General features: G+C 39.5%; 1 protein-coding gene across 1 annotated transcript in view; it reads left to right on the top strand.

Annotated features, from left to right (window-relative positions):
* Positions 1 to 25,046, top strand: part of LOC307110208 (cytoplasmic dynein 2 heavy chain 1-like) — a gene marked incomplete at its 5' end in the record, with an annotated part of 139,458 nt that overhangs the window by 68,324 nt on the left and 46,088 nt on the right. The window contains 2 exons of the mRNA XM_079789201.1: positions 12,006 to 12,215; positions 24,497 to 24,586. Of these exons, the coding sequence (XP_079645327.1) occupies positions 12,006 to 12,215; positions 24,497 to 24,586 (300 nt within the window). The remainder of the gene's footprint in view (positions 1 to 12,005; positions 12,216 to 24,496; positions 24,587 to 25,046) is intronic.

The following is a 25,046-nucleotide window of genomic DNA, read 5'->3' as shown; positions in this document are numbered from 1 at the left end:
TCTATCTCTGATCTCCTTAATTTTCACCATAGTATATATGTGGAGTTTTTTTTGTTGTTGTTGTTGTTTTTGGCATGTATTCAGTTTTGGTTCTCTGAGAAATTACAATTTCAACAGCTAACCTATCCACTTGCACCTATTTCAGTCTGGGTCCCACAGGCACTGGGTGCGTGCTGTGTAACATCAAGGACACCGCTGTCTATGGCTGGTGCTTGATATTGCATTTTATAGCTCTGAAGTGGTAACATGGTGGACAGTGATCCAATCAGGATAATGTGAAAAGAATAGTTTTTCACCGAAAAACTCTTTGCAGCCATGGCTCTCAGTCCTCTTCAGTGGTAGGTTATTATATGCTCCCACTTAATAAGTCCCCAACACCTGTGTCTCCCAGGCGTTTCCCATTCTTCTTGTGCCTTTTTCTGGGTTCAGTGTCTTCTTGTCAGAAGGAATTCAGAAGTGGGAGACTCATTTGTATGCTAAATATAGATTCTTTTCAAAGTTATTATATTAAATTTATAATAGCCAAATTAATCTATCAAGTGTGTTACATTTCATCATTATAATATTTTGTCTATCACCTATCTTCTCTTTCCTGAAGCTATTGTCATAATTTAGGTTTTAATTATTTCTCATGTGGATTATTGCAGAAAATTCTGAATTTGATTTTCCTTCTAACATATAGGATGTCCCAAAAAACATGTATACACCCTTTAACAGCTGATAATTCACTTAATTTTCACTCCTTTTCAGGTTTAACTGATTTGAAATAATGGACAAAGCCAGATTAAGCCTGGAACAAAGAAAACTTATCCTAAAGTGCTACTAGCGTTTTTTTATGGGGATATATAAAAGATAAAGTTTACAGTATAAAACTGGCAACAGTCAATGAATTGAGGGCACACAAATACTGAATAGAATGATTCTTGATGTTTGTGATTCCATTGCTTCAAGTTATCAGCAGTGCCTAGTCATCTGTTTGAAAACAGGCATTGACAAAAACAATTACTCATTTCTGTAGATTCTTTTAAATTTTGAAAATGAACTGTATGTTCATAAACACTGACTTTATAATCATTCAAAGTGTACACATTTTTGGGGACACCCTGTATATTTGGGGACACCCTGTAAACTTCCTCCAAATCATATTTTATATCATTATCACATTAATTTTCCTAAAGAAAATATTTTTCTCACTGCATGGATCCACATAGAACCTTATTTCTAAGCCTTTTCCATAGTGAAGCAGATCTCAGTGTTATATAAACAGACCACTGTAGTTTCTGTCTGTGAGGACTTCCAGATGCTATTTCCTTCTGGAATTTCCTAGATCCGCTAAACTAATATTGGCCAAATAAAGTGCCAGCATCTTGTTACTCACTTTTCTCTCCATGTTACTATAGTACTAATTTATAACTTGCATAATAATTTCCATAAGAGTTATATATTTTAAGCTAGGCAAGTTAATATATGGTAATTAGGTATAGGAATTCTCTTACTTGGGAGAGTTTTGAAATTTATGCATGTAAATGTTTCAAGTGAAAAAACTTAATGCCAAATTCCCATTTTTTAATCATTGCGACCAGGTTATGATTAATTATTAGGTAAACTTAAAAAGAATAATTACATTTAAGCAATGAAAAGAAATAAAAAATTTTTATGAAAAGTATATAATACTCATCTAGGTTCTAAGTACTTCCCATTAAGTAAATAAAGGACCTTAGCTGAATCACTAACTTTTTCTTAGCTTTCCCTTGGGTAAAAAAGGAGTCGGCATTCTTTTATTTGTTCATTTACTCATTCATTCATCAAATATCTAATATAATGTGCCTGCTATATGCTAGGCACTATGATAGAGGTGCTAGATTTATTAAGAGATGGAACCAACTGCTGCCAGGGGTTAAGAGCTGAAGCTGGAAAGATACTGAGAAGAATCCAAGCTAATAGGAAGGTGTTGGAGTAAGTTCTTCCTTGACCCTGCTCACTGTGCCACTTGTGGGAGTACTTACTCCTTGATCCTGCTGGACTATGCCAACAGGTCCTTCTCTGCCAGGAACTGGACCTCCTTGGACACTGGGTATTAGACGGAGAAGGTAGAGAAGTCATGGATATATAAGAGTCTTCATTGTAGTCCAAGTAGCCATTGCTAACAAGGAGCCATCAGACAAAGTAGTCCATAAAGCAGGCAGCCACACAAAGTAGTTACAGCAAATATAGGAGCCATTACATACACAGCAGCCCTACATATAGCAGCAGCCTCCAACATAGGGCTATACAAAGTAGCCCAACCAAGCAGCCATGCACTGGCTGGACAATAACACACTTTATACCAACTTAGACAAAGAGGCTTCTTGCCAAAATAGTGACATCAATGCTGCACAGTGCATACAGTACAATCGCTGTGTCCTGGCTTTTGGACCTGCTTATGGTAAGTTGGCCTTGGCAACTTGGCCTTGAACATCCGGCGTACTCTGAACAGGGTTCCCACAGAAGGACATAGTTCCTTTGTTCCTGCTCCTGCTTTCTGTTCTCTAGAAATCCTATTTGGCAGAACCTACAGGACATCAGCTGGAAAAGGAGAACTAGACACACAAAAAGGATAGAAAGCTGGGTTGACTGGAGCTGAAGCATACTATCTCTAAGAATAGGGTGTGCCTTTTCATTTGTACTTCCTCTGATTTTTCTTTTTCTTTTTGTAATGTTCTGTCTCTTGATTTGTTTGATTCAGTAAACCCCCTCCCTTTTTTCCCCTTTAAGCACTGAAAGCCATATTATCATTTTAACTGTATCCCACAAATTTTTATATGTATGTTTTTAGTATTGCCAAGTTACTAAAAATTTCATTGTGACTTTATCTTCTTTAATATTTTGTTGTTTGTCATGGGAGAGGATTTAATGCAGGGACAGTTTACACAGGAATGGACAGGGTGAAGGAAGTTAACAAGGGACAGTGAAGCATTTTAGGATTAGCAACAGCAGTGAACGTCTAAGACTTCTGTTCCTGAACTGGCAGGGAGGGTAGTTAATCAAACAAGAGCTGTTGGAGGGGCTGCCTGACAAGAGCTGCTGCAGCTGGGGTTGTGGACTAGGAGAGGGACAGTGCCATCCTGTAGCCTAGCAGGGAGGGAGCCCAGAAGTAAATGGCTCAGAATAGTAAATGCTCCCTTGCTTCTGGTTGAGCTAAAGGACTCCAGAGGAGAAGGGTCCTTTATTACAAAACAACAAGATCAGCCTCTGGTTACAGAGCTAAGTGGAGAAGACCTAGAGAAAACTGGAGGTGGAAAGGATAATACTCAGCACAGCTTTCATTTTCAATGCATTTCAAAGCAAACTGTATAGACCATGTCATTTCACTCCTAGATACTTCAGTATGCATCCTAATAAAGAATTTTCATCTTCTATAACTACCATGTTATTAACACACTTTACTAAAGAAGCAATAATTCCTTAATTTAATACAAGTCCATGTACAAATTTCCTGTCTACAACTATATTTTAATAGTTCAGTTGAACTCAGATCCAAACAACTGGTACATACTGTGTATGAATGTTATATCTCTCTAAGTCTAGAATTCCTTTCCCTTTCTTACATCATGGATTTTAAATCACATGCTGGCTAGTTGAAGAAATCATGTCATATGTCTTTGCTGTAATGACTAATATTCTGATTTTAGCTGAATTGCTTCATTGGCTGTTGTGTTGCTTGCTCTCCTGCCTCACAAATTGCTACAGGTTTGAAATTAATTCTGAAGGCTGAGTATGTTAAGATTGTTTGTTTACATGAGTACTTCATAGGTGAAGCTGAGTTCTTTATACTATATCATATCACGAGGCACATATGCCCTAGCTCGGTGGATAGAGTGTCAGCCTGCGGACTGAAGGGTCCCAGATTCGATTCTGGTCAAGGACACACACCTGGGTTGTGGGTTTGATCCCCGGTAGGGGGCACCCAGGGGGCAGCAGATCAGTGATGTTTTTATTTCTCTCTCCCTCTTCCTTCCTCTCTGAAATCAATAAAAATATATTTTAAAAAAAGAGGCACATATGACTGTTCATCTCACTTTGCATGATGCTAATTGATCAGTGATTTCTAATGGTGACATTCACCTTCTCAATGTAAATTTCCCTATCAATCTTCCACCTGATAGTTTTAATTGATTTTTTAAAATAAGGTGTCAAAACTTCTAATTCCCCAATTTCTTCTGAAATTTTTTGCTCAAGTTTTATTTAGAAGAGCTATCCCACCTTCACCAGGACTATGAATTTACCATGAAGTAAAATTCATAGCAGAAAGTCAGGATAAATGCTTAATTTTAAAAATCAATTTCTAGAGTAATGAATTGGCATCCTAGCAATCTCCAGTGCTGTATGATGAATTTCTTTTTATATTTTTTCTCTTTGTCAACCCCTACATTCATTATTTTACTTATGACTTTTATTTTAAATGAGGTGAAATTCACATAACAAAATTAAGCATTGTAAATATTATGGACAGCATTAGATCTTTTAATATGAGACTATGTTATAATCTAGTCTTACTAAGTTACCTCTTTTATGGTAGCCTCACAGAACAGCAGCATCATTCCTCTGGCCAACTTATGGAGCAGATAGCCTATTAAATATACTTACCTAGAAATAAATGTAGTCTTAGTAATATGCCATTTTAATATTAATCATCTAGTGTTCAAAAAATTGCCATTTTGTTTCACATACCCAAGTTATATATGAATAATGGCTTTGTGTCAAAGAAACGGGATACAGACAAAACTAAAGGTCCTCTTGACAGTGATGTCTGAGAGTCATATACCTCTCTCTCTAGGGGTAACTACTGGGTTTGGTGTTAATCAATATTACAGTATATTAAATAAAAGCTATGAAATTCTCAAGGCATATAACAATAACCGATAATATACATTTTAAACAAAAGCTTCTTTCTATTCACTTGCTAGCTTCCTCTCGGTTTTTCTTTTAGAAAGATGTAATAATAGCTTCAATGTCATTTTCCGTTCATCAACTCAGCATACTCCCCTCCTCAGTCTTTCACAGCCTTGGCTTTCCTTTGTCTGCTAGTCACCAGCAATTTTGCCTTCTATTTTAGGTCGTCAACATTTGTGACTTAAACAGTTTATTGGGTAATTAGCACACACTTGTCCTGGTTGACCTCTGCTTTAAATAAAATGCCTTTAATTGGAACTAAACAAAATAAAATGAGTGTTAAAACATGATGCTTTGGTTTCCTTTGACCCACCTGATAATTTGTTATGAAAAGGAATAGTTATTACCAGGTTTAGATCTAAGTTCTGTTTGTTTGCTAATAACTGGTTTTTGGACAATAAAACAAGACCATAAAGCAGCCAGCTGTCCTGGGGAATGGGCTTCCAGAAATTCTATATAGATCTTTCAACTCTTTGAACTCACCAAACTCGTAGTATTTTTTTTTTTTACTTTTTTTATTCCCTTCCTTGCCCTCTTTTTCCCACAGTTGTGTCAGAAATCCACTTGTGGATAGACATAGTTTAATACAAATATGTCAAAATTTTGACCATTCTTATTATGAATACCTGGGACAGGAGTCAGTTAAACTTAAATTAATCAGGTCTCTTTAGATTCCAAGTGATTGGAAAACCCAGTTCAGACTGGCTTAGGCCTAAAAAGGGCACTTAATGGCTCACATAACTGAAAAAGTGTTAAATTGGTTTTAGTCACAGCTTGTTCCAAGGAACTTGAAAGGATGTAATCAGGACCCAGTTACATATACTGTATATTATATGTTTAATACATATAATTATTTTAAATATTCTGAAAGAGCTGATTTACTGAAACTGATGTACTACATGTGTGTATATATGTATTTGTGCACATATGTATACATATATGTATACATACATATGCCATGCTCTTCTGTCTGTTGGCACTGTTTTTCATAGAGATCCTGTCTTTATTGTCACAAAATGACTGCAAAATTCTATTGCATTTTGTTAGAGTAATGAATTGACATCCTAGCAATCTCCAGTGCTGTATAATGAATTTCTTTTTATATTTTTTCTCTTTGTCAACCCCTACATTCATTATTTTACTCATGACGTACCCTTCCTTGAGTCAGTCTCTGTGGTTAGGAAAATGGAATGCTTTAAGTTACACACTAGTTTCTGGAGTTCAGTTGAGTCAATTCCACCTGAACTTTATGGACTAAGAATTAGGAAAGGCTGTTTCCACTCCAGAGACTTATTAGGAAAGAGATTGCACTGTAGCAGCAGGGTTGAGTAGTTATGCCGGAGACCTTATGGCGCACAAAGCCTGACATATTTACTGTCTGCAGCTTTACTGAAAAACTTGCTAACCTCTCATCTCATTCTTGCTTGAATTTCCTTTCATGACAAAAATTCTTTCTGAGAACCATTTTCTAAAAGATCTAATTATGTATATAAATATAACTACTTCCATGTGTCATCCATTTTACTTGTCTAAAATAACATACCACTTAGAAAACTATTTCAGTAAAAACACAGAAATTCTGGATTCACACCTAAATCATACCAAATTAGACTGGTTTTTCTTATCTAAAAGATACTCTTTGCATAAAAGTTAAGTTTTAAAATATCCTATAACCTTTTCCTCTAGCCGCTTCATAGATAAGATTTTCTCTGAATACTCTTAGCTTTTTAATGACAAGATGAACTTTAAAATGTTAAAGCCATCCTTCAAAAGTACATGCTTCAGCCCTAGCTGGTTTGGCTCAGTGGATAGAGCATCAGCCTTGGGACTGAAGGGTCCTGGGCTCAGTTCCAGCACATGCCTGGGTTGTGGGAGCGATCCCCATTAGGGGGGCATGCAGGAGGCAGCCGATCAATGATTCTCTCTCATCATTGATGTTTCTATCTCTCTCTCCCTCTCCTTTCCTCTCTGAAATCAGTAAAAGTATATTTTAAAAAAGTACATGATTCAGTCGACTGTATTTACTCATTAAAAAAAAAAGCTTTTCTTAAATCAGTTGACTAAAGATATGACTGTTCTGCCTCAGTAGTTCCACCAAAAATCATACAGTTTAGATGTTCTAATTTACTCGTGATGCTCTTAGCCATATTTGAATTATAAATAATACTTACTTTAATATTTTTGTCTTAAAATTATATAACATTAACATGTTACTACTGCTATGAATCTTCTCTATACTTCATCCTTTTAGAATATGTATAATATCTACATTTGTTTTTATATTTAGGGTTATTTTACATTATTTTTATTAAAAATTTGTGAAGGTCTTTAGGAAGTGGATTATGTTTTTAAAATATTGTAATATATTTTGCTGTCTTCTGTGTTATATTTTTTCCATTTATAAATTATCGCAGGTTATACTATAGCTTGCCTACTTTTTCATTTTTTCTTTACATTTCTTTGTCATCTTTCCTAAGTCATTCACTTTTTGAGACTCAGCTGAATGGTGTTTTTACTCTGTTCCTTTGTTATTGCTGAACTTACGGCCCTTTACTTGATAGTCTCCAGACCACTGTGCTGGAGAAATATGATGGGAAACACAGAAGGGAGCCCTATATGTCATCTTCAATGTTCTAATAGCTTCATTGAAATAGTTCAAAGGAAGAGTTGGAGTTAATTTTAATACATTTTATTTAACCTGATATATCCTGAATATTAGCATTTCGGCATGTAATTAATATAAAAATATTAATTTGATATTTTACTCCCTTTTTTCTTAAGTCTTTGAAATCCAGCTTCTATTTTACACTTACTACACACATCCTAGACCCGTGGTCGGCAAACTGTGGCTCGCGAGCCACAGGCGGCTCTTTGGCCCCTGGAGTGTGGCTCTTCCACAAAATACCACGGCCTGGGCGAGTCTATTTTGAAGAAGTGGCATTCGAAGAAGTTTAAGTTTAAAAAATTTGGCTCTCAAAAGAAATTTTAATCGTTGTACTGTTGATATTTGGCTCTGTTGACTAATGAGTTTGCCGACCACTGTCCTAGACCATCAGGGCTTACTTGAACTCTTATTTGAATTTTAAGTATTCTCTAGTTTTTAATTTTTATTTTTTTAATAAATATTGTTGAAAGTATTACATATGTCCCGATTTCCCCCCATTGTCCTCTCCCATCTCCCTCCCCCGCAAGCCTCAGCACCCTATTGTCTGTAAATGGGTTATGCATATGCATATGAGTTCATCAGTTGATCTCTTCCCTCCCCCATCCAGCCTCCCCTGCCTTCCCTCTGAGGTTTGACAGTCTATGTTTCTATGTTTCTGGGTCTATTTTCATCCATCAGTTTATGTTGATCATTACTCTCCTAAATAAACTTCTTAAAAAGTTTAGTACTTTTTTTTTGGATTACAGATAAATAGAACCTTGCTTAAATCATTTAAGTTTGGGTGTTCTTGTTCTATAAAATAACAGTGCAAATTAGTCACATCAGCCTAATATAATGGATAAAAATTCACAAAACCTTTTAGATAAACTAAATTATTATTTGCTAATCTACTTAGCCCAAGATCAATAAATATTTAGACACCACATATTCAGTTCCAGAGATGTTTTAATATAAGGGATTATGGACAAATTTTATGTCAGTTTTATTACTTAGTTGATTTAATTTGGAGATGTGTTAAGTATTATTTATTGCATGCTCTGATTCAAATAGATGGAATTCAATTTCAACCTAAAGGGTAATCTAGTTAATTTTTTTCTTTATTGATTAAGGTGTTACATATGTGTCCTTATTGCCCCATTGCCCCCTCCACACCCCCCTCCCAACTCATGCCCTCACCTCCCTGGTGTCTGTGTCCATTGGTTAGGCTTATATGCATGCATACAAATCCTTTGGTTGATCTCTCCCCCTTACCCCACCCTCTCCTACCTTCTCCCTGAGGTTTGACATCTGATCGATGCTTCTCTGTCTCTGGATCTGTTTTTGTTCATCAGTTTATGTTGTTCATTATATTCCATAAATGAGTGAGATTATGTGATATTTGTCTTTCTCTGACTGGCTTATTTCACTTAGCATAATGCTCTCCAGTTCCATCCATGCTGTTGCAAATGGTAAGAATTCCTTCTTTTTTTACTGCAGTGTAGTATTCCATTGTGTAGATGTACCACAGTTTTCTAATCCACTCATCTGCTGATGGGCACTTAGGCTGTTTCCAAATCTTAACTATGGTAAATTGTGCCACTATGAATGTAGGGGTGCATATATCCTTTCTGATTGGTGTTTCTAGTTCCTTGGGATATATTCCTAGAAGTGAGATCACTGGGTCAAATGGGAGTCCATTTTTAGTTTTTGAGGAAACTCCATACTGTTTTCCAATGTGGCTGCACTAGTCTGCATTCCCACCAGCAGTGCAGGAGGGTTCCTTTTTCTCTGCATCCTCACCAGCACTTGTCATTTGTTGATTTGTTGATGATAGCCATTCTGACAGGTGTGAGATGGTACTGCATTGTCGTTTTGATTTGCATCTCTCAGATGATTAGTGACTTTGAGCATGTTTTCATATGTCTCTTGGCCTTCCTTCTGTCTTCTTTCGAAAAGTATTTATTTAGGTCCATTGCCCATTTTTTGATTGGGTTGTTTATCTTCCTTTTGTTAAGTTGTATGAGTTCCCTGTAAATGTTGGAGATTAAACCCTTATCGGTGATAACATTGACAAATTTTGATAATATACTTTTATTTTCTTTTAGATTCAGTTTTAAGTTTACCGCCATTTACCTTAATGTGTACATTCATGTATATTTGTGTGTCTCAAAAATTATTTTAGCAGCATTAATATTTTAAATATAGCAGTAATAGAAATAAAAATGCCTAAATTTGAGCTCATAGCCTAAAACTCTGCCTTTACAAATGATCTTATACCAATAAAGTTTATTTAATGATGATTTATTTAATGACAGTAGCCATAATAGATCATCATACAATATTATTAAAGTATTTATCATGTTAAAAAGATACAGTGCTCTCATAGAAAATATGAATGTGACAACTATTAGAACAAAGAGAAAGGATCCTTAACTAGGATTGTAAGCAGTCTATAGAGAAAATCAGGGTAATGGATAGTAGGAAAGAGAACAGGACTTTGCAGTTTTATCTCTTGTCGGTTCTTTGACAGTTTTAGAAAACTATTAAAGAAGATATTTCCCCTCTTAACCACTGTTTATTAATAACTGATTCTGGGGGCAGGATGTGCACAGGTCCCATTGAATTCTTTGAGTTTTGTTTTTTATTTGAGAGGCCCTAGACATTCCATGTATCAGAGCTTCTGTTAATGTGTACATATAAAAATAAATATATATATATATATATACTAGAGGCCCGGTGCACGAAATTCATGCACGGAGGGGGGTTTTCCCCCAGCCCAGCCTGTACCCTCTCCAATCTGGGACCCCTCAAGGGATGTCCGACTGCCTGTTTAGGGATCGGGCCTAAACGGGCAGTCGGACATCCCTCTCACAATCCAGGACTGCTGGCTCCCAACTGCTTGCCTGCCTGCCTTCCTGATTGCCCCTAACCACTTCTGCCTGCCAGCCTGATCACCCCCTAACCATTCTGCTGCCAGCCTGTTTGCCCCCAACTTCCCTCCTCTACCGGCCTGGTTACCCCTAACTGCCCTCTCCTGCAGGGTTGATCACCTCCAACTGCCCTCCCTTGCAGGCTTGGTCCCTCTCAACTGCCCTCCCTTGCAGGCCAGGTGCCTCCCAACTGCCCTCCTGCTGGCCATCTTGTGGTGGCCATCCTGTGTCCACATGGGGGCAGGATCTTTGACCACATGGGGGCAGCTATATTGTGTGTTGCAGTGATGATCAATCTGCATAGTACTCTTTTATTAGATAGGATAGAGGCCTGGTACAGGGGTGGGGGCTAGCTGGTTTGCCCTGAAGGGTGTCCCTGATCAGGGTGGGGTACCCTTGGGGCGTGGGGCGGCCTGAGTGAGGGGCCTGTGGTGGTTTGCAGGCTGGCCACACCCCCTGGCAACGCAAGCGGAGGCCCTGGTATCTGGAATTTATTTTCCTTCTACAATTGAAACTTTGTAGCCTGGAGCAGAGCCAAGCCTGGGGCTCCCTCAGAGGCCCGAAGCCATTTGTGTTGGGGTTATAATTGAAACTTTGTTGCCTTAAGCGGGTGGGCCTGGCCAGGGTGTGTGGAAAGCTTTGCTTCCCCTGTTGCCGGCGGCAACCCTGGCCTGCTCTCTCAAGCTCCATTCTGCTGCCATTTGTTTGAATTTGTTTACCTTCTATAATTGAAACTTTGTAGCTTGAGTGGAGGCTTAGTCTGGCAGAAAGCTTGGCTTCCTCTGTTACCTAGGAAACCTTGCTCTCTGTGGCTGTAGCCATCTTGGTTTGGGTTAATTTGCATACTCGCTCTGATTGGATGGTGGGTATGGCTTGTGGGCGTGTCGGAGGTATGGTCAATTTGCATATTTGTCTATTATTAGATAGGATTGGTCTTGAGTACAAGATCTTTAGTGTGGTTTTCCAGTATATACAGGGTAGGGCAAAAGTAGGTTTACATTTATAATATAAATAATATAATAATTAATACATAATAATACAAGAATCAGCTATTTGCATACTCACAACTGTAAGCCTACTTTGCCCACCCAGTATACTGATAATTTTCAGATTAAATGTCCATTTACATTTTATTTCAAAGCCATTATTCTGCTCTCTTTATAGTAGTAGAGTGGGAGTGTAGCTATTTTTCTCTCTTTTTGTTGTTTTTTGGGTGTCATTCTTTTCACTTTTTCTACTGTATTGACTACTGCTTCTCAATATAGTTCTTCTTTCTAAATTCCCATCCCCTATTCTCAGTTCCCACTCCCTTACCACTTAAACATTGGTGAACGTCAGAATTCCCTTTCTGTGTATTTACAGATTTCATAAACGTGGCCATTCATAAAATAAGAGTATTTCAAAACAGATTAGAAGAACAAAAGGTTTTAATAATGTTTTACATATTTTAATATATGAATTATTTATGTTACTTCTCAATAAATATATTATTCTTTTAGAATTCAAACCTGATTCATCAGAAAGTGTCTCCTCCTAATGATCGACAAGGATCTCCAATATTATCATTCATCGTTCTTGAACAATTTAATGCCATTCGCTTAGTACAAAGTGTTCACCAGTCTCTTGCCGCTCTCAGCAAAGTCATCAGAGGAACGACCTTACTGAGTTCAGAAGTACAGAAATTGGCAAGCGCTTTATTAAACCAAAAGGTAAGCCAATCCTAAGTATGTGTTTTTACTTCATTATTTTATAAATCACCCTTCCGTCATGTGCATATTTGTCAGATGTCTCATAGTTAATAGTAACAGCATGCCAAGTTAAACTAGCTGAAGCCACGTTGGAATTAATTGGCTCATGTAACTGAAGAATCCAAGGAAACTGTCATTAAGTCACCTTAATGAAGGAACTTAAAATTGTCTTTAGGATCTCAGCTTGTATTATATATCTACCTATCTAGTCATAGTGTGTGTGTCTGTCTCCTCCATGTTGATTTCACTTTGGGGCAGGTCCTCTCTATAGTACATGATGGATTCTAGCAGCCTGAGTCTTATGTCTTCTGAGCTCCATGTGAACAAAAAGAGCATCTGTTTCCTCATAACTCAGCAAAAATCTTGGTATTAGCTTTGATGCAAACTGCGTGCCTTATGTTTTATGTCTAGTCCCATACTGATTCTGGCGGCAGGGTGTGCACAGGTCTCACTGGCTAGGGCTTAGCCAAATGCCTCTCCCAGGAGCTGAGGATGGATTCAGCTTCATCTGTAGCACATATACTGCAAGAAAGGGAAGGATGGTTACCCAGTAGAAAATCGGGCTACTTTTAGGAAATCAGGCTACTTTTAGCAGAAAAAAAAAAAAAAGGAAATCATCATGTCTCTTGCTGAATAATTGGGCCATTTTAAATGTAAAATCCATGTGTTTTAGATTTGTTGGATAGAAACAAAATCTATGTAGTAGATTGACTTTAGCCATTTGGAGAACATAACTCCACAGAATTTGGCATCTAGAGATTTCACTAGGGCTCTATAGGAATCTAGAAAGAAAACAGTTGTGTGTTTTCTGCTGTTTACTTCAATTTAGAGAAACCTCTGATAGTCAACCTGACAGACCTTCTCTGTTTAAATACAAAATATAGCCTTTACCTTCTCATTAATATAAAAAAGTTTTCTTTCTTAGTTTGGACTGCTATAACAAATTACCATAGATTGGGTGGCCTAAACAACAAAAGTTTATTACTCATAGTTCTGGAAGCTGGGAAATCCAAGATCAAGCTGCCAGCACATCTAGTGCCTGGCGAGGCCCGCTTCCTGCTTTGCTGATGGCCGTCTTCTTGCTGTGTCCTCACGGAGCAGAAAGGAAAGAGGAACAAGCTCTCTCCTGTCTCTTCTTGTGAGCACACTAATCCCATCATGAGAGTTCCACCCTACGACTTAATTACCTTTGAAAAACCTCATTTCCAAATATCATATCAGGGATTGGGGCTTCAACATATGAATTTTGGGGTATAAAACTGTCAGTCCCTCACAATATCCAATTATTTTCCATATATACAAAAAGACCTACTCTAACAACCTTATGTTCCTTTTTCTTTTACCTTGAAATAAAATCAGCTTTGCATTATTAAATAGTTTTTCCTCTGTATATAGATTACTATTGCTATTAATCAACTGTGATTATAAAATATTGTTGTACTGTATTATACTACTAATTATGACTACTCTGTTTTTAGTTTGAAAGTAGGCATAGTATCAGTCATGAAAGCTCTTTGATACACTGAAGAAACCATTGGGAAAGCATTCTGAGACTTTGAGGAACTTTACATTAACTAATTTAATCACCATTAATAAAACTACTAGATGGTACTACTGTTATCCCAATTTTATTGTGAGAAACCTGAGGTAAACAACATAGCCAAACTCACACAAAGAATGTTTGCAGAGTCAGGATTTGAACCAAGGCAGGTCTGTTACCATAATAAATGTAAATTATTTAAATTTATATCAAAGGAAAATACTCATGAGAGTCTGTTTCTTAAAAATGAACTAGTGCTTTATAAGGGTAAATTGTTTGGTATAGAGTAATTTAGGAGAATAACAATAACTTAAGAATATGATATACAGTGAAGTATAGAAAATTCAAGTTAAATTAGATTTTGAGGTCTTTAATGCCAAAGAAAAGAGTGGATTAAATGCTGTAGGCAATAAGAATGTTTTTATGTAGAAATAATGTAGCAAAATGATTATGAATGTGGCCTCGAAAATAGGTCTGCTGTTTGAATCCTGTTCTAGCACTTAGTAGCTGTGTGACTTTGTGCAGGTCCCTTAAACCTCTCTACCTTTACTTTTTTCATTTGTAAATTAGAATAGTAAAGGTACCCACCTCATGGGACTGTTGTGAGAATTAAATTATGAGAAAGGTGCTGACAGATGGCCAGGACCCTACAACTGTTAGCTATTTTTGTTATTGTTACATTGGGGAATTTTATTGTGTAAAGAATAGCTCTTAGAGTATTCGTCTGGTAGTATTGTGCAAAATGATTTTGTAGATGTAGGGACACCATGTATGTTACTCTGTTCATCTCAACAGGTGGTTAGGGCATGGAATATAGTTCAAGAGGGTTCTGTAAGATATTAATGAAGAAATAAAAGGTAATTGGAAAACCTTTTTTGTTGTTGTTGTTTCACTTCTGCTGTCAATCATTCTGGGTTACCTTTAACACAAGCATTTGAAAAAACGAATAATTTAATTTTCTATGATTGTAATATAATGTGTCTTACAGTAAATCATATTGAAAGATAGCAAAGAACTAAATGGGCTTTGTTATAAGAAACACTTTTCTTGATTAAGCCAAAGGATATTTTAGAAAGAGGTCATTGATGTTTAAGTCTTTATAACATTTCTTCCTCTTCCCTTGACCCTTTAAAATCTGTTAAGTATTCCCATATTTGGCATAGCAATAGGATCTAATGACTTCTTCCTTTTTTTAAAATTTCTTTATTGATTAAGGTGTTACATGTGTGTCCTTATTCCCCCATTACTCCCCCACCCCCCAACTCATGCCCTCACCCCCCTGTTGTCTGTGTCCATTGGTTATGCTTATATGCATGCATACAAGTCCTTTGGTTGATCTCTCCTCCTTACTCTCACCCTCCCCTACCTTCCCTCTGAGGTTTGATGGTCTGATCGATGCTTCTCTGTCTCTGGATCTGTTTTTGTTCATCAGTTTATGTTGTTCATTATATTCCATAAATGAGTGAGATTATGTGATATTTATCTTCCTCTGACTGGCTTATTTCACTTAGCATAATCCTCTCCAGTTCCATCCATGCTGTTGCAAATGGTAAGAACTCCTTCTTTTTTACCACAGTGTAGTATTCCATTGTGTAGATGTACCACAGTTTTCTAATCCACTCATCTGCTGATGGGCACTTAGGCTGTTTCCAAATCTTAGCTATGGTGAATTGTGCTGCTATGAATGTAGGGGTGCATATATCCTTTCTGATTGGTGTTTCTAGTTCCTTGGGATATATTCCTAGAAGTGGGATCACTGGGTCAAATGGGAGTTCCATTTTTAGTTTTTTGAGGAAACTTCATACTGTTCTCCACAGTGGCTGCACCAGTCTGCATTCCCACCAGCAGTGCGGGAGGGTTCCTTTTTCTCCGCATCCTCACCAGCACTTGTCATTTGTTGATTTGTTGATGATAGCCATTCTGACAGGTGTGAGATGGATTGTACCACATTGTCGTTTTGATTTGCATCTCTCAGATGATTAGTGACTTTGAGCATGTTTTCATATGTCTCTTGACCTTCCTTCTGTCTTCTTTCAAAAAGTATCTATTTAGGTCTGTTACCCATTTTTTGATTGGGTTATCTTCCTTTTGTTAAGTTGTATGAGTTCCCTATAAATGTTGGAGATTAAACCCTTATCGGTGATAACATTGGCAAATATGTTCTCCCATGCAGTGGGCTTTTTTGTTGTTTTGTTGATGGTTTCTTTTGCTGTGAAAAAGCCTTTTGTAAAATGTAGACAATATCATTATCAATTTATTAAATTATGTATTACACTTTGAATTAAGAAATGCAGCCTCTGAAATATTATTTTTTAAACATTTTTATAATTTGCATGAAAATGAATTTGTTAAATTGCTTTCAAAAAATGAAAAATGTGTTTTGTAAAGCACATTTCCATTATATCATAGATAGTGTCTTTGGAAATATTTCAGAGTGTTTGGGGAAACTCAAATGAGATTAGGCTGACTTTAACTAAGACAGTATCAGTAAAATAGTTTCTGGCATTTCACTTTCTAATGAGTTTTACCAAAAACTGTGAATCCAGTGCTGTCCCATTTATTTTATCATAAAAGTTTTATGTTTTGTTAAATTTGAATGTGACAAGTTCGATATTTTCTGATATGAATTAATGTAATTTAGGAAGTAGTTCAGTACCTGACATTTTCTTTACTGTGTCTGACATGTGTGGAGAAAAGAGAACTCCAGTACACTGCTGGTGGGAATGCAGACTGGTGCAGCCATTAGGGAAAACATTATAGAGTTTCCTCAAAAAAAAATAGGGAAATGCCATTTGACCCAGTGATCCCATTTCTAGGGCTATATACTAAGAAACCTGAAAAACCAATCAGAAAGAATGTATGCACTCCTATGTTCATAGAACCACAATTTACAATAGCTGAGATTTGGGAACAGCCCAGGTGCTCATCAATAGCTAAGTGGATAAAAAAGCTGTGGTACATTTATACCATGGAATACTCTACAGCTGTATAAAAGAAGAATATCTTACCCTTTGAGACAGCATGAAGGGACCTAGAGAGTACCGTGCTAAGTGAAATAAGTCAGTCAGAGAAAGACAAGCATCACATGATCTCACTCATATGTGGAATCTAATTACAAAATAAAATGATGAACTGAGTGGATCCAGAGACACAGCAGCATGGAACAGAGTGTGGAATCTCGGGGGGGGGGGGGGGGGGGGAAGGTGGGGAAGGGTGGGTGGGTGGAAGGTAATCGAACAAAGACCGTGTATGCATATATGCATAACCCATGGACACAGACAATAGGGTGCTGAAGGCCTGGGGCAGGTGGTGGGGGTGGATGGAGGGGGGAATTGGGGAAAAAGGGGACATGTAATATTTTCAACAATAAAGAATTATTTTTAAAAAGAAAAAGAGATCGGCGTACCTGCCAGCACAATCATTACCCGAGGCTCTGTCCTGGTGATGTAAGTCTTTGGGGCCTTGTCTACAGTGGCCAGTCCCCGGAGGTCTGGGAGCTCCAAACTGGATCCAGAGGGCGGCCTTGCTGGACTGGCTGAGTTCTGACCTGGAGGGGCCAGACTACAGTCTGATTTCCAGTCGCCTTCCCTTCCGCACCTTGGGCAGGGACTAGGTGGGGGTCTCAGGTTTGGGCATGACTTGGCTCAGTGTCCATCCTTGTTGCATTTGAAGCATCGGCCCGAAGGAGGCTTAGCCCCTGACTTACCCTCAGTAGGAGGACCGGCACTTCATTTGCGGTTCATGAGAGCAGTGGCTAGGAGCTGAAAGGCCTCCTTCTGGGCCTCAGCCTTAGCCTGATCTCACTTTTGTTTTTGATTTGGGTCTCCTAGTCTCTATTATTAAAGACTTAAAGGCTTGGTTAACCAGGTCTTTTGAGGGGGGTTTGCAGACCTGTGTCTATTTTTCAAAGTTTATGGCATATGTCCGGGACTGATTGGGATAGACAGTGGACGTTCAGAAGAAGGGTTCCCTCTAGTAAGGTGGGGTCTAAGGTGGTAAATTTCTATAAGGCCTCTGTGAGGCGCGAGAGGAAGAGAGCTGGGTTTTTGTTGGGGCTCTGAGTGATTTTATTGTTTTTCATTGTTGACCGCCTTATGGGCAGCCTTTTTGAGTCCGGCAATGAGACAGGTGATTATATGGCTACAGAGCTGGTGCCATGGAGAATTGTCCTGATAGTCCCAATTCAGGTCAGTTTGGGGTACCGCTTCAGCACCAACTGGGTTGGCCACCTTGTCCTGTCCATGGAGGCCATGGGCATGGTCCTGGGCTGCTAGCCTGACGTGTTCTTTCTCCTCTGGGGTGAAAGAGGAGGATAGGATGTCATAGATGTTATGCCAGGTCAGGTCATAGGACTGGGTCAGATATCAAATTCCTTGGTAAAGGTGGTCAGGTTGTTGGATAAAGACCCAAGATGCCTCTCAATCTGTGCAAGGTTGGACATGGAAAATGGGATGTGTAGCCAGACAATACCCTCAGTTCCTGCTACTTCCCTCAGGGGTAGAATGGGCGTGGGGATAGAAGTGGCTGTTGAGGAAGCCAGTCTTAGGGTGGCCTGAGATCGAGTGTTAGGTGGGGAAAAGTCTGTATTGGAGCTCTTGTTCTCGGGATTTGGGCTCTCAGGGGCCGGGGGAGAAGGTGGTTGCTAGTTAGAAGGGTCTGGGTTTTCGGAATCTATATCAGGTGAGAGAGGGTATGTGTAAGAGGGAGTAGGTCTGTGGTCTGCTGGGTCAAAAGTAGATTCAGAATCAGAAATGTTAGGGGTATGATGTTTTGTGTGAAGGAGAAGAATCTGATGGGTAGAGCAGGACTGACAGAGAGAGGGTGGGGACTGAAGGGTGAAAAAGGCCTGGATGTAGGGAATCTCTGACCATTTTCCATTGAGGTGACAGCAATTATCTAAATTGTGCCATGTGGCCCTAGCCAGTTTGGCTCAGAAGAAAAAGCGTCTGCCTGGGGACTGAAGGGTCCCAGGTTCAATTGCAGTCAAGAGCATGTACATAGGTTGCATGCTTGATCCCCAGCCCTGGCTGGGGCATGTGTGAAAGCAAACAATTACTGTGTCTCTCTCACATCAATGTTTCTTTTCTCTGTCTCTCTCCCTTCTACTTTCTCTGAAAACCATGGAAAAATATCCTCAGGTGAGGATTTAAAAAAAAACAATAATAAATAAATTGTGCAATGTGTTAAAATTGAAAGTGCCATTTTCAGGTCATTGAGACTTATTATCTAGTTTATGTTGTGGCCAAACAGTGTCACAAAAGAAAATGAGGTGCTTGGGCCCGATCTCCCCCATGAGTGTGCAGTGGGAGTGTAGTGTGGTCCATGAGAGAGGAGGGGTGAGTGACAGACCACAAATCCAAAGGGGACTGTTTAGGGCAGGCATCCCACTGATCACCATGAGAAATGAGGGGTGACCCTCCGGACTGGGCATCCCCAATCCAGAGGGAACCAAAATCTAATGGCTGAGGAGTCTTCTGGGCTAGTGCCAGGTCTTTTGAGATGAGAGGACTTTAGAGAAGTCAGTGAGAGTGAGTGGGCAGAAGACTGGAGACGAGGGAAATTGTGGGAAATTGCTCGTGTGGGATGGAGGGTCAGCAATGAAAAAGGAGAGGTTCCTGATCTGGCATCCTCCTTGGTTGGTTCAGGAGGGCCCGCAAGGGAGGGAGCCTAATGGAGGTCTGCAATCGTGTCACCCATGTAGGATTTGGAGGTAAGTCCCAGATGAGCTGCCACTGCCTAGCAGGGTGACCAAAGCCAGGACAATGGCTCCTCTTTCCCGTGGAACCATCTCGGGTTTCAGCACCAAATGTTAAGGGTCGCTGAAGGAGAAATGCATGAGGCCAAAAGGGTAAAGAATTACAAATTTATTAGGTCATCTGGATACCAGATGGGCTGAGCCCCAAAATGATGCCAGCACCCAGGGACAAGGAATCATAGGTTTTAAAGGATTCTAGCTGGGCTTTCCTGGGTAAAGAATTCTCTGGGAAGATTAGGATCCTGGGAAGGTCCAGAGGGGAAGGATAATGGTCTTAGCAAGTGGAATGTGGTCTCAGAGAAAGGGAATCAGTTGTGAAGTGGTCTAAAGGCCAGTTGCCAGGGGAGGGGGTATTGATTCAATTATTTGATCAGACCTGACAATAAGTAAGTGCTTAGAACAGTGTCTGCACCCGTAAGCGCTGCAGAAGCGCTTGCTATTGTTTTCCTTCTTGTGCAGGTCCGCATTGGTCCATGCCTGTGTTACAGCAGCTTCCAGACTTCCCTGACTGCAGTTTCACTCCCCTAAGCCTGCTCTCCCTAGTGCACTAGGGCAGTGATCGGCAAACTCATTAGTCAACAGAGCCAAATATCGACAGTACTACGATTGAAATTTCTTTTGAGAGCCAAATTTTTAAAACTTAAACTTCTTCTAACGCCACTTCTTCAAAATAGACTCGCCCAGGCCGTGGTATTTTGTGGAAGAGCCACACTCAAGGGGCCAAAGAGCTGCATGTGGCTCTCGAGCTGCAGTTTGCCGACCATGGCACTAGGGTAATCGCTTTAAAACCCAAATCTGATTGTGTCACTTTGCTGGGTTAAGCTTAATTTACATTAGCATTGCTTTCCAGTTTAAACTCCTTAGGATCAACATTCAAACACTTCTTGGTCTGGTCCTTAAATCATCAGGTCTCTTGTGTTTTCTTTACTTGTGTGCTTTCCTTTTCCTGCTGTCTCTCTTTACTTGACTATAAGCTGTTTATCTTTTGAGACTCACCTCAAGCATTGTCTCTCCTGGAAAGCCTTTCCTGACTCTTGCCCTTATACTCAGTGTGGATTTGGTGGTTACACCTTTGTGTTTTGTAGAACAGTGCTTGTCACGATCAGGAAACTTACAGTAATGTCTGTAGCTGTCTCTGTTGTTCTCTATTTTCCTCTTTAGCACAACCTTTTATGGACAGGAATCCTATATAATAAAAGCCTAATATGCTAAGTGTCCAGTTGTCCAGTCAGCCATTCAACCAATCAAGCATAGTATGCTAATGATATTCTAAGGCTGCTCAACTGCTCTCTATGATGTGCACTGACCACCAGGGGCAGACAGTCAACCAGTCACTATGACATGCACTGACCACCAGGGGGCAGACAGTTGACCGGTTGCTATTATGTGCACTGACCACCAGGGGGTAGACGCTCCAATTGGTAGGTTAGCTTGTTGCTGGGGTCCAGCTGATTGGGACTGAATGAGTGGGGCCGGACACGCCCTGGAGCCCTCCCGTGATCCCTTCCTGGCTGGCCAACCTCCCACATCTCTCCCAGGCCCCGATCGTGCACCGGTGGGGTCCCTCGTCCTGGCCTGCGCCCTCTCACAATCCGGGCTGAGGGACAGCTCTCCCTCCCTCCCGAGTGCAAAAATTTTGTGCACCAGGCCTCTACTTGTTTTATAACTTTGTATCCCTAGCATCTAACAAAAGATTTCCAAACAACTATTTGACAGATGCCTGCTGAATAATCAATTAATGAAAACTTGAAATAGTGAATGAACAACCTGCTCATATGCTGTTCTGCTTCTGTGATATCTTTCATGAAAAGCATGGGATAGCAAAAATATGTTACATTTAGGGTTAGACCTGGGTTCAAGTTTCCCATTTATTTTTTAAAAAAACTTCAGGTTTAGTTAAACAAACCTATTCTAACCCTTAGTTTGCCCATTATTATACTTTCAGTTCTCATTTTGAGTAGATTTCTAACAAATAATATTTGTTATCACTTATGTTTAATTTCAAATGGTGTGGTATAGGTGGAGCAATATAAAAATGTAAAATATGTTGAAGGCAGTGTTGATGCTGGCAAACCGGCTTTAGAGCCAAGTTGCCTGGGTTCACATCCTGGACTTGCCATTTACCTGCCCTGTGAATTGGGGCAGACTGTTTTCTTTGTGTTCATTTTCTCCTCTGTCAAATGGAAGTTATAATACCACCTGCTTCTGGGGATTATTGTAAGGACTATAGGAGATGGTGCCCATCACCCATTCAGCACAGTTGCTAACACATAGTAAGCACTCAATAAATGTTAGCTTATAAAAGTTCCCTCCAGTCTTTCAGCCTGTAGTCAAAATCCAATACCACTTTGAAAGCTTATCAGCTACCTCTTTTAAGAATTCTTTGATTAAATTATGTTATCCTAAGAACTGCAGACATGATCTATAACTCATTATTAAAGCACCAGAAGGGATTTTAGCTGTGTATCTCCTTTATTGGTTCTTTCTACCTTTGTTCTGTTGCTATTTAAAGACTATATTTTATCTTTTATTCCCATAGTCTCCTATCATATCACTATCCTGTCATATTACTTATATCACTTATCATATTGTGAGTCTCTACATAGAATTCAACACTATGGAATATTTTTCCTATAATGAATAATGCATTTTTCTTTATCCCCCAGTAAATTATAAGCTTTATAATATTAAGGGCCTCATAGTGCCTGTACATTGTAGGCACTCAGTAAGTAATGTTGAATGGCTGAATAATAAGGACTTAACCATTTATAGAATTAATGTATTACACCTGATACTGATATCAGTAATTCTCTTAGTTATATATTGCTACATAATAAAGTGCCCTAAAACTTAGTGGCACAAAACAACAAAAAAGTATGGCATAGCTTCTGTGGGACGAAAATCTGGGTGAGGCTTAGCTGGGAGTTGTCTCGTGGTCTCCGTCAAGTCTACAGTCAGGGTCAGTCAGGGCTGCAGCTCTCACAGCTTCTAAGAGCATCTGTGAGATGGCTGTTGGCAGGCCTCAGGCCCTCTCTGATTGTGGACTGAACACATCAGTTCCTTGCTCCATGGGCATCTTTATGAGGCAGCTCACAGTGTGGTAACTTTTCACTTAGAATGAGGAAGGGGGAGAGTAAGAGGGAGCTAGGCAGGAGTCACAGTACTTTGTAACCTAATCTCAGAAGTGGCATCTCATCACTTTAAAAGAAATTATTTTTATTAACATACAGTATTAGTTTCAGGTGTACAACGTAGTGATTTAACACTTATAAATCTTATAATGTGATCATCACTGTATGTCTAGTACCCGTCTGTCATTGTAAAAAGTTATTACAATATTATTGGCTATGTTCCCTGTCCTGCACATTATATCTTTGTGACATTTATTTTGTAAGTGGAAGTTTGTACCTTTTTTACACATCCCTCCTCTGGCAACCATCAGTTTATTCTCTGAAAATATGAGTCTGTTGCCCTGGCAGGTGTTGTTAAATGGTTAGAGCATTGGCCCATGCACCTAAGGGTCACAGGTTTGATTCCAAGTTAAGGATAAGTACCTGGGTTGTAGGTTCTGACCCTGGCCCCAGTTGGGACACAGAAGGCAATCAATCAGTGTGTGTGTCTCAGACATGCTGACTGGTTGCCTTCAGCACTCTCCCCTATCAGGCCGGGGATGACACCTGCAACCCAGGTACCTGCACTTGACCGGAAATCGAACCACAGGCCCAATGTTCTATCCACTGATCCACACTGGCCGGGGCCTAGTAATCTTTCCTAAACTTATGTACAGTTTACTTTTATTTTAATATTTAATATTAAAAAGTGTTTTGGGTTCAAAAAACTGTGTGTCTCTCAAATCGATGTGTTGTGTTTTTTTCCTCTCTCTCCCCATCCTCACTCTCTTCTGCTCTCTCATATGCATGCATATTAGCATAACCAATGGACACAGACACTGGGGCAGTGTGGGCTTGCCCAGGGTGGGAATGGCTGGGGGGGGTGGTCAGTTGAGGAAAAGGAGACATATGTAAAACTTTAGACAATAAATAAATTTTAGAAAATATAAAATAAAATAAAAGCAAAATAAATAAATAAAAGTCAATGGAAAAATATCCTCAGGTGAGGATTAACAACAAAAAATATATATATATATATACTAGAAGCCCAGCACGTGAAATCGCGTGGCCCTGCCCACCCACACGCACCTAGCCATGCTCGAGCCCCGCCCACCTGCACATGCCTCACCGTGCCCACCCTCCCGCCGGCCCCCAGCCTTGCTGTGATTAGAGCCTGTGGGCTGCACTGCGTGAGCCGAAATCGCACAAGACCCCAGACCCGCCGCGTGCAGCGAGGCCCCAGACCTCAGACCTGCCGTGCGAGGTGGGACCCCAGACCCCAGACCTGCTGCGCCGTGAGACCCATCAATGCACTTCCAGGTGACCGGTGGCTTGGTAATTACAGCATTACAGTGTTACGGCCACAGGCCTTTTATAATATAGACTAGTGGCCCAGTGCACGAAATTCGTCCACATTAAAAGGGAATTAGAGGAAATATTTTAATATTGCTATTTGCCCTTTCTCTATAATGGAAGTGTCAAAGATGAAAGAAAATTAGTAAAATGTATATGAAAATCTCTCTTCTGTCAAAGTCTGGGGCACGCTATGGGACCTAGAGTCAAGTCCCCGCCCACCACCCGCACACACTTTGAAAACACAGGAGACACAGACCTGGCCAGCCCCACCCTCATTGGGTGAGACCCAGGTGGGGGGGGTATAACCTCAGGTCCCCCCAGCCCAGTGCCGGGCAGGGATCACAGCCTCAGAGGTCTGAATATTTCAACTTCTTTATCCATTCATCTGTCTGTAGACACCTAGGTTGCTTCCATATCTTGGCTATTAAAAATATATAATATTGTATATATAAACTTAATTTGGACCCTTTTTAAATTGCAGTGTCCTCTCACATGGCAGAGCAAGTGGGAAGGCCCAGAAGATCCTTTACAGTACCTCCGAGGGCTTGTGTCTCGTGCCCTTGCAATACAGGTAAGACTAAATTATTTAATAACTCCATTGTATGACTGTGCAATTATTGTATTATGCACACACATATTGAGATAACTTTTTTGCTAGCAACTAGTGAGAATATTATGATTTTGTACATAAACAACCATTTTTTTATTTTCTCATCTGTTATTTTATATAACATTTTAAAGTATATTCTTTCTGCTTAGTTTTGAGAATTTAGAGAAAAATCTATAATACAGATGGATTATACAGAGAATAACTGAAACTGATTTATAGCTGTGACTTATTTCCTTTAGGGCATGTTATTCCTCTCTCTCTCCACCCCCTCCTTCTTCCCAGTAGAGAGCTGCTTTTTCTTTTTTTCCTCAAATTGATAAATTTTTTTCTCAGAGTGATCCAATTAGGTAACTGCAGGAAAATTCAATAGAACAAGGGATAATATAGAGGGAAGAAGAGTGATTTTATTTTAATAATAACG

This window comes from Cnephaeus nilssonii, assembly GCF_951640355.1.
Source record: "Cnephaeus nilssonii genome assembly, chromosome: 13".
Taxonomy (NCBI): Eukaryota; Metazoa; Chordata; class Mammalia; order Chiroptera; family Vespertilionidae; genus Cnephaeus; species Cnephaeus nilssonii.
The sequence above is the reverse complement of the archived record's forward strand: the minus strand, read 5'-3'. Positions and strand labels throughout refer to the sequence as shown.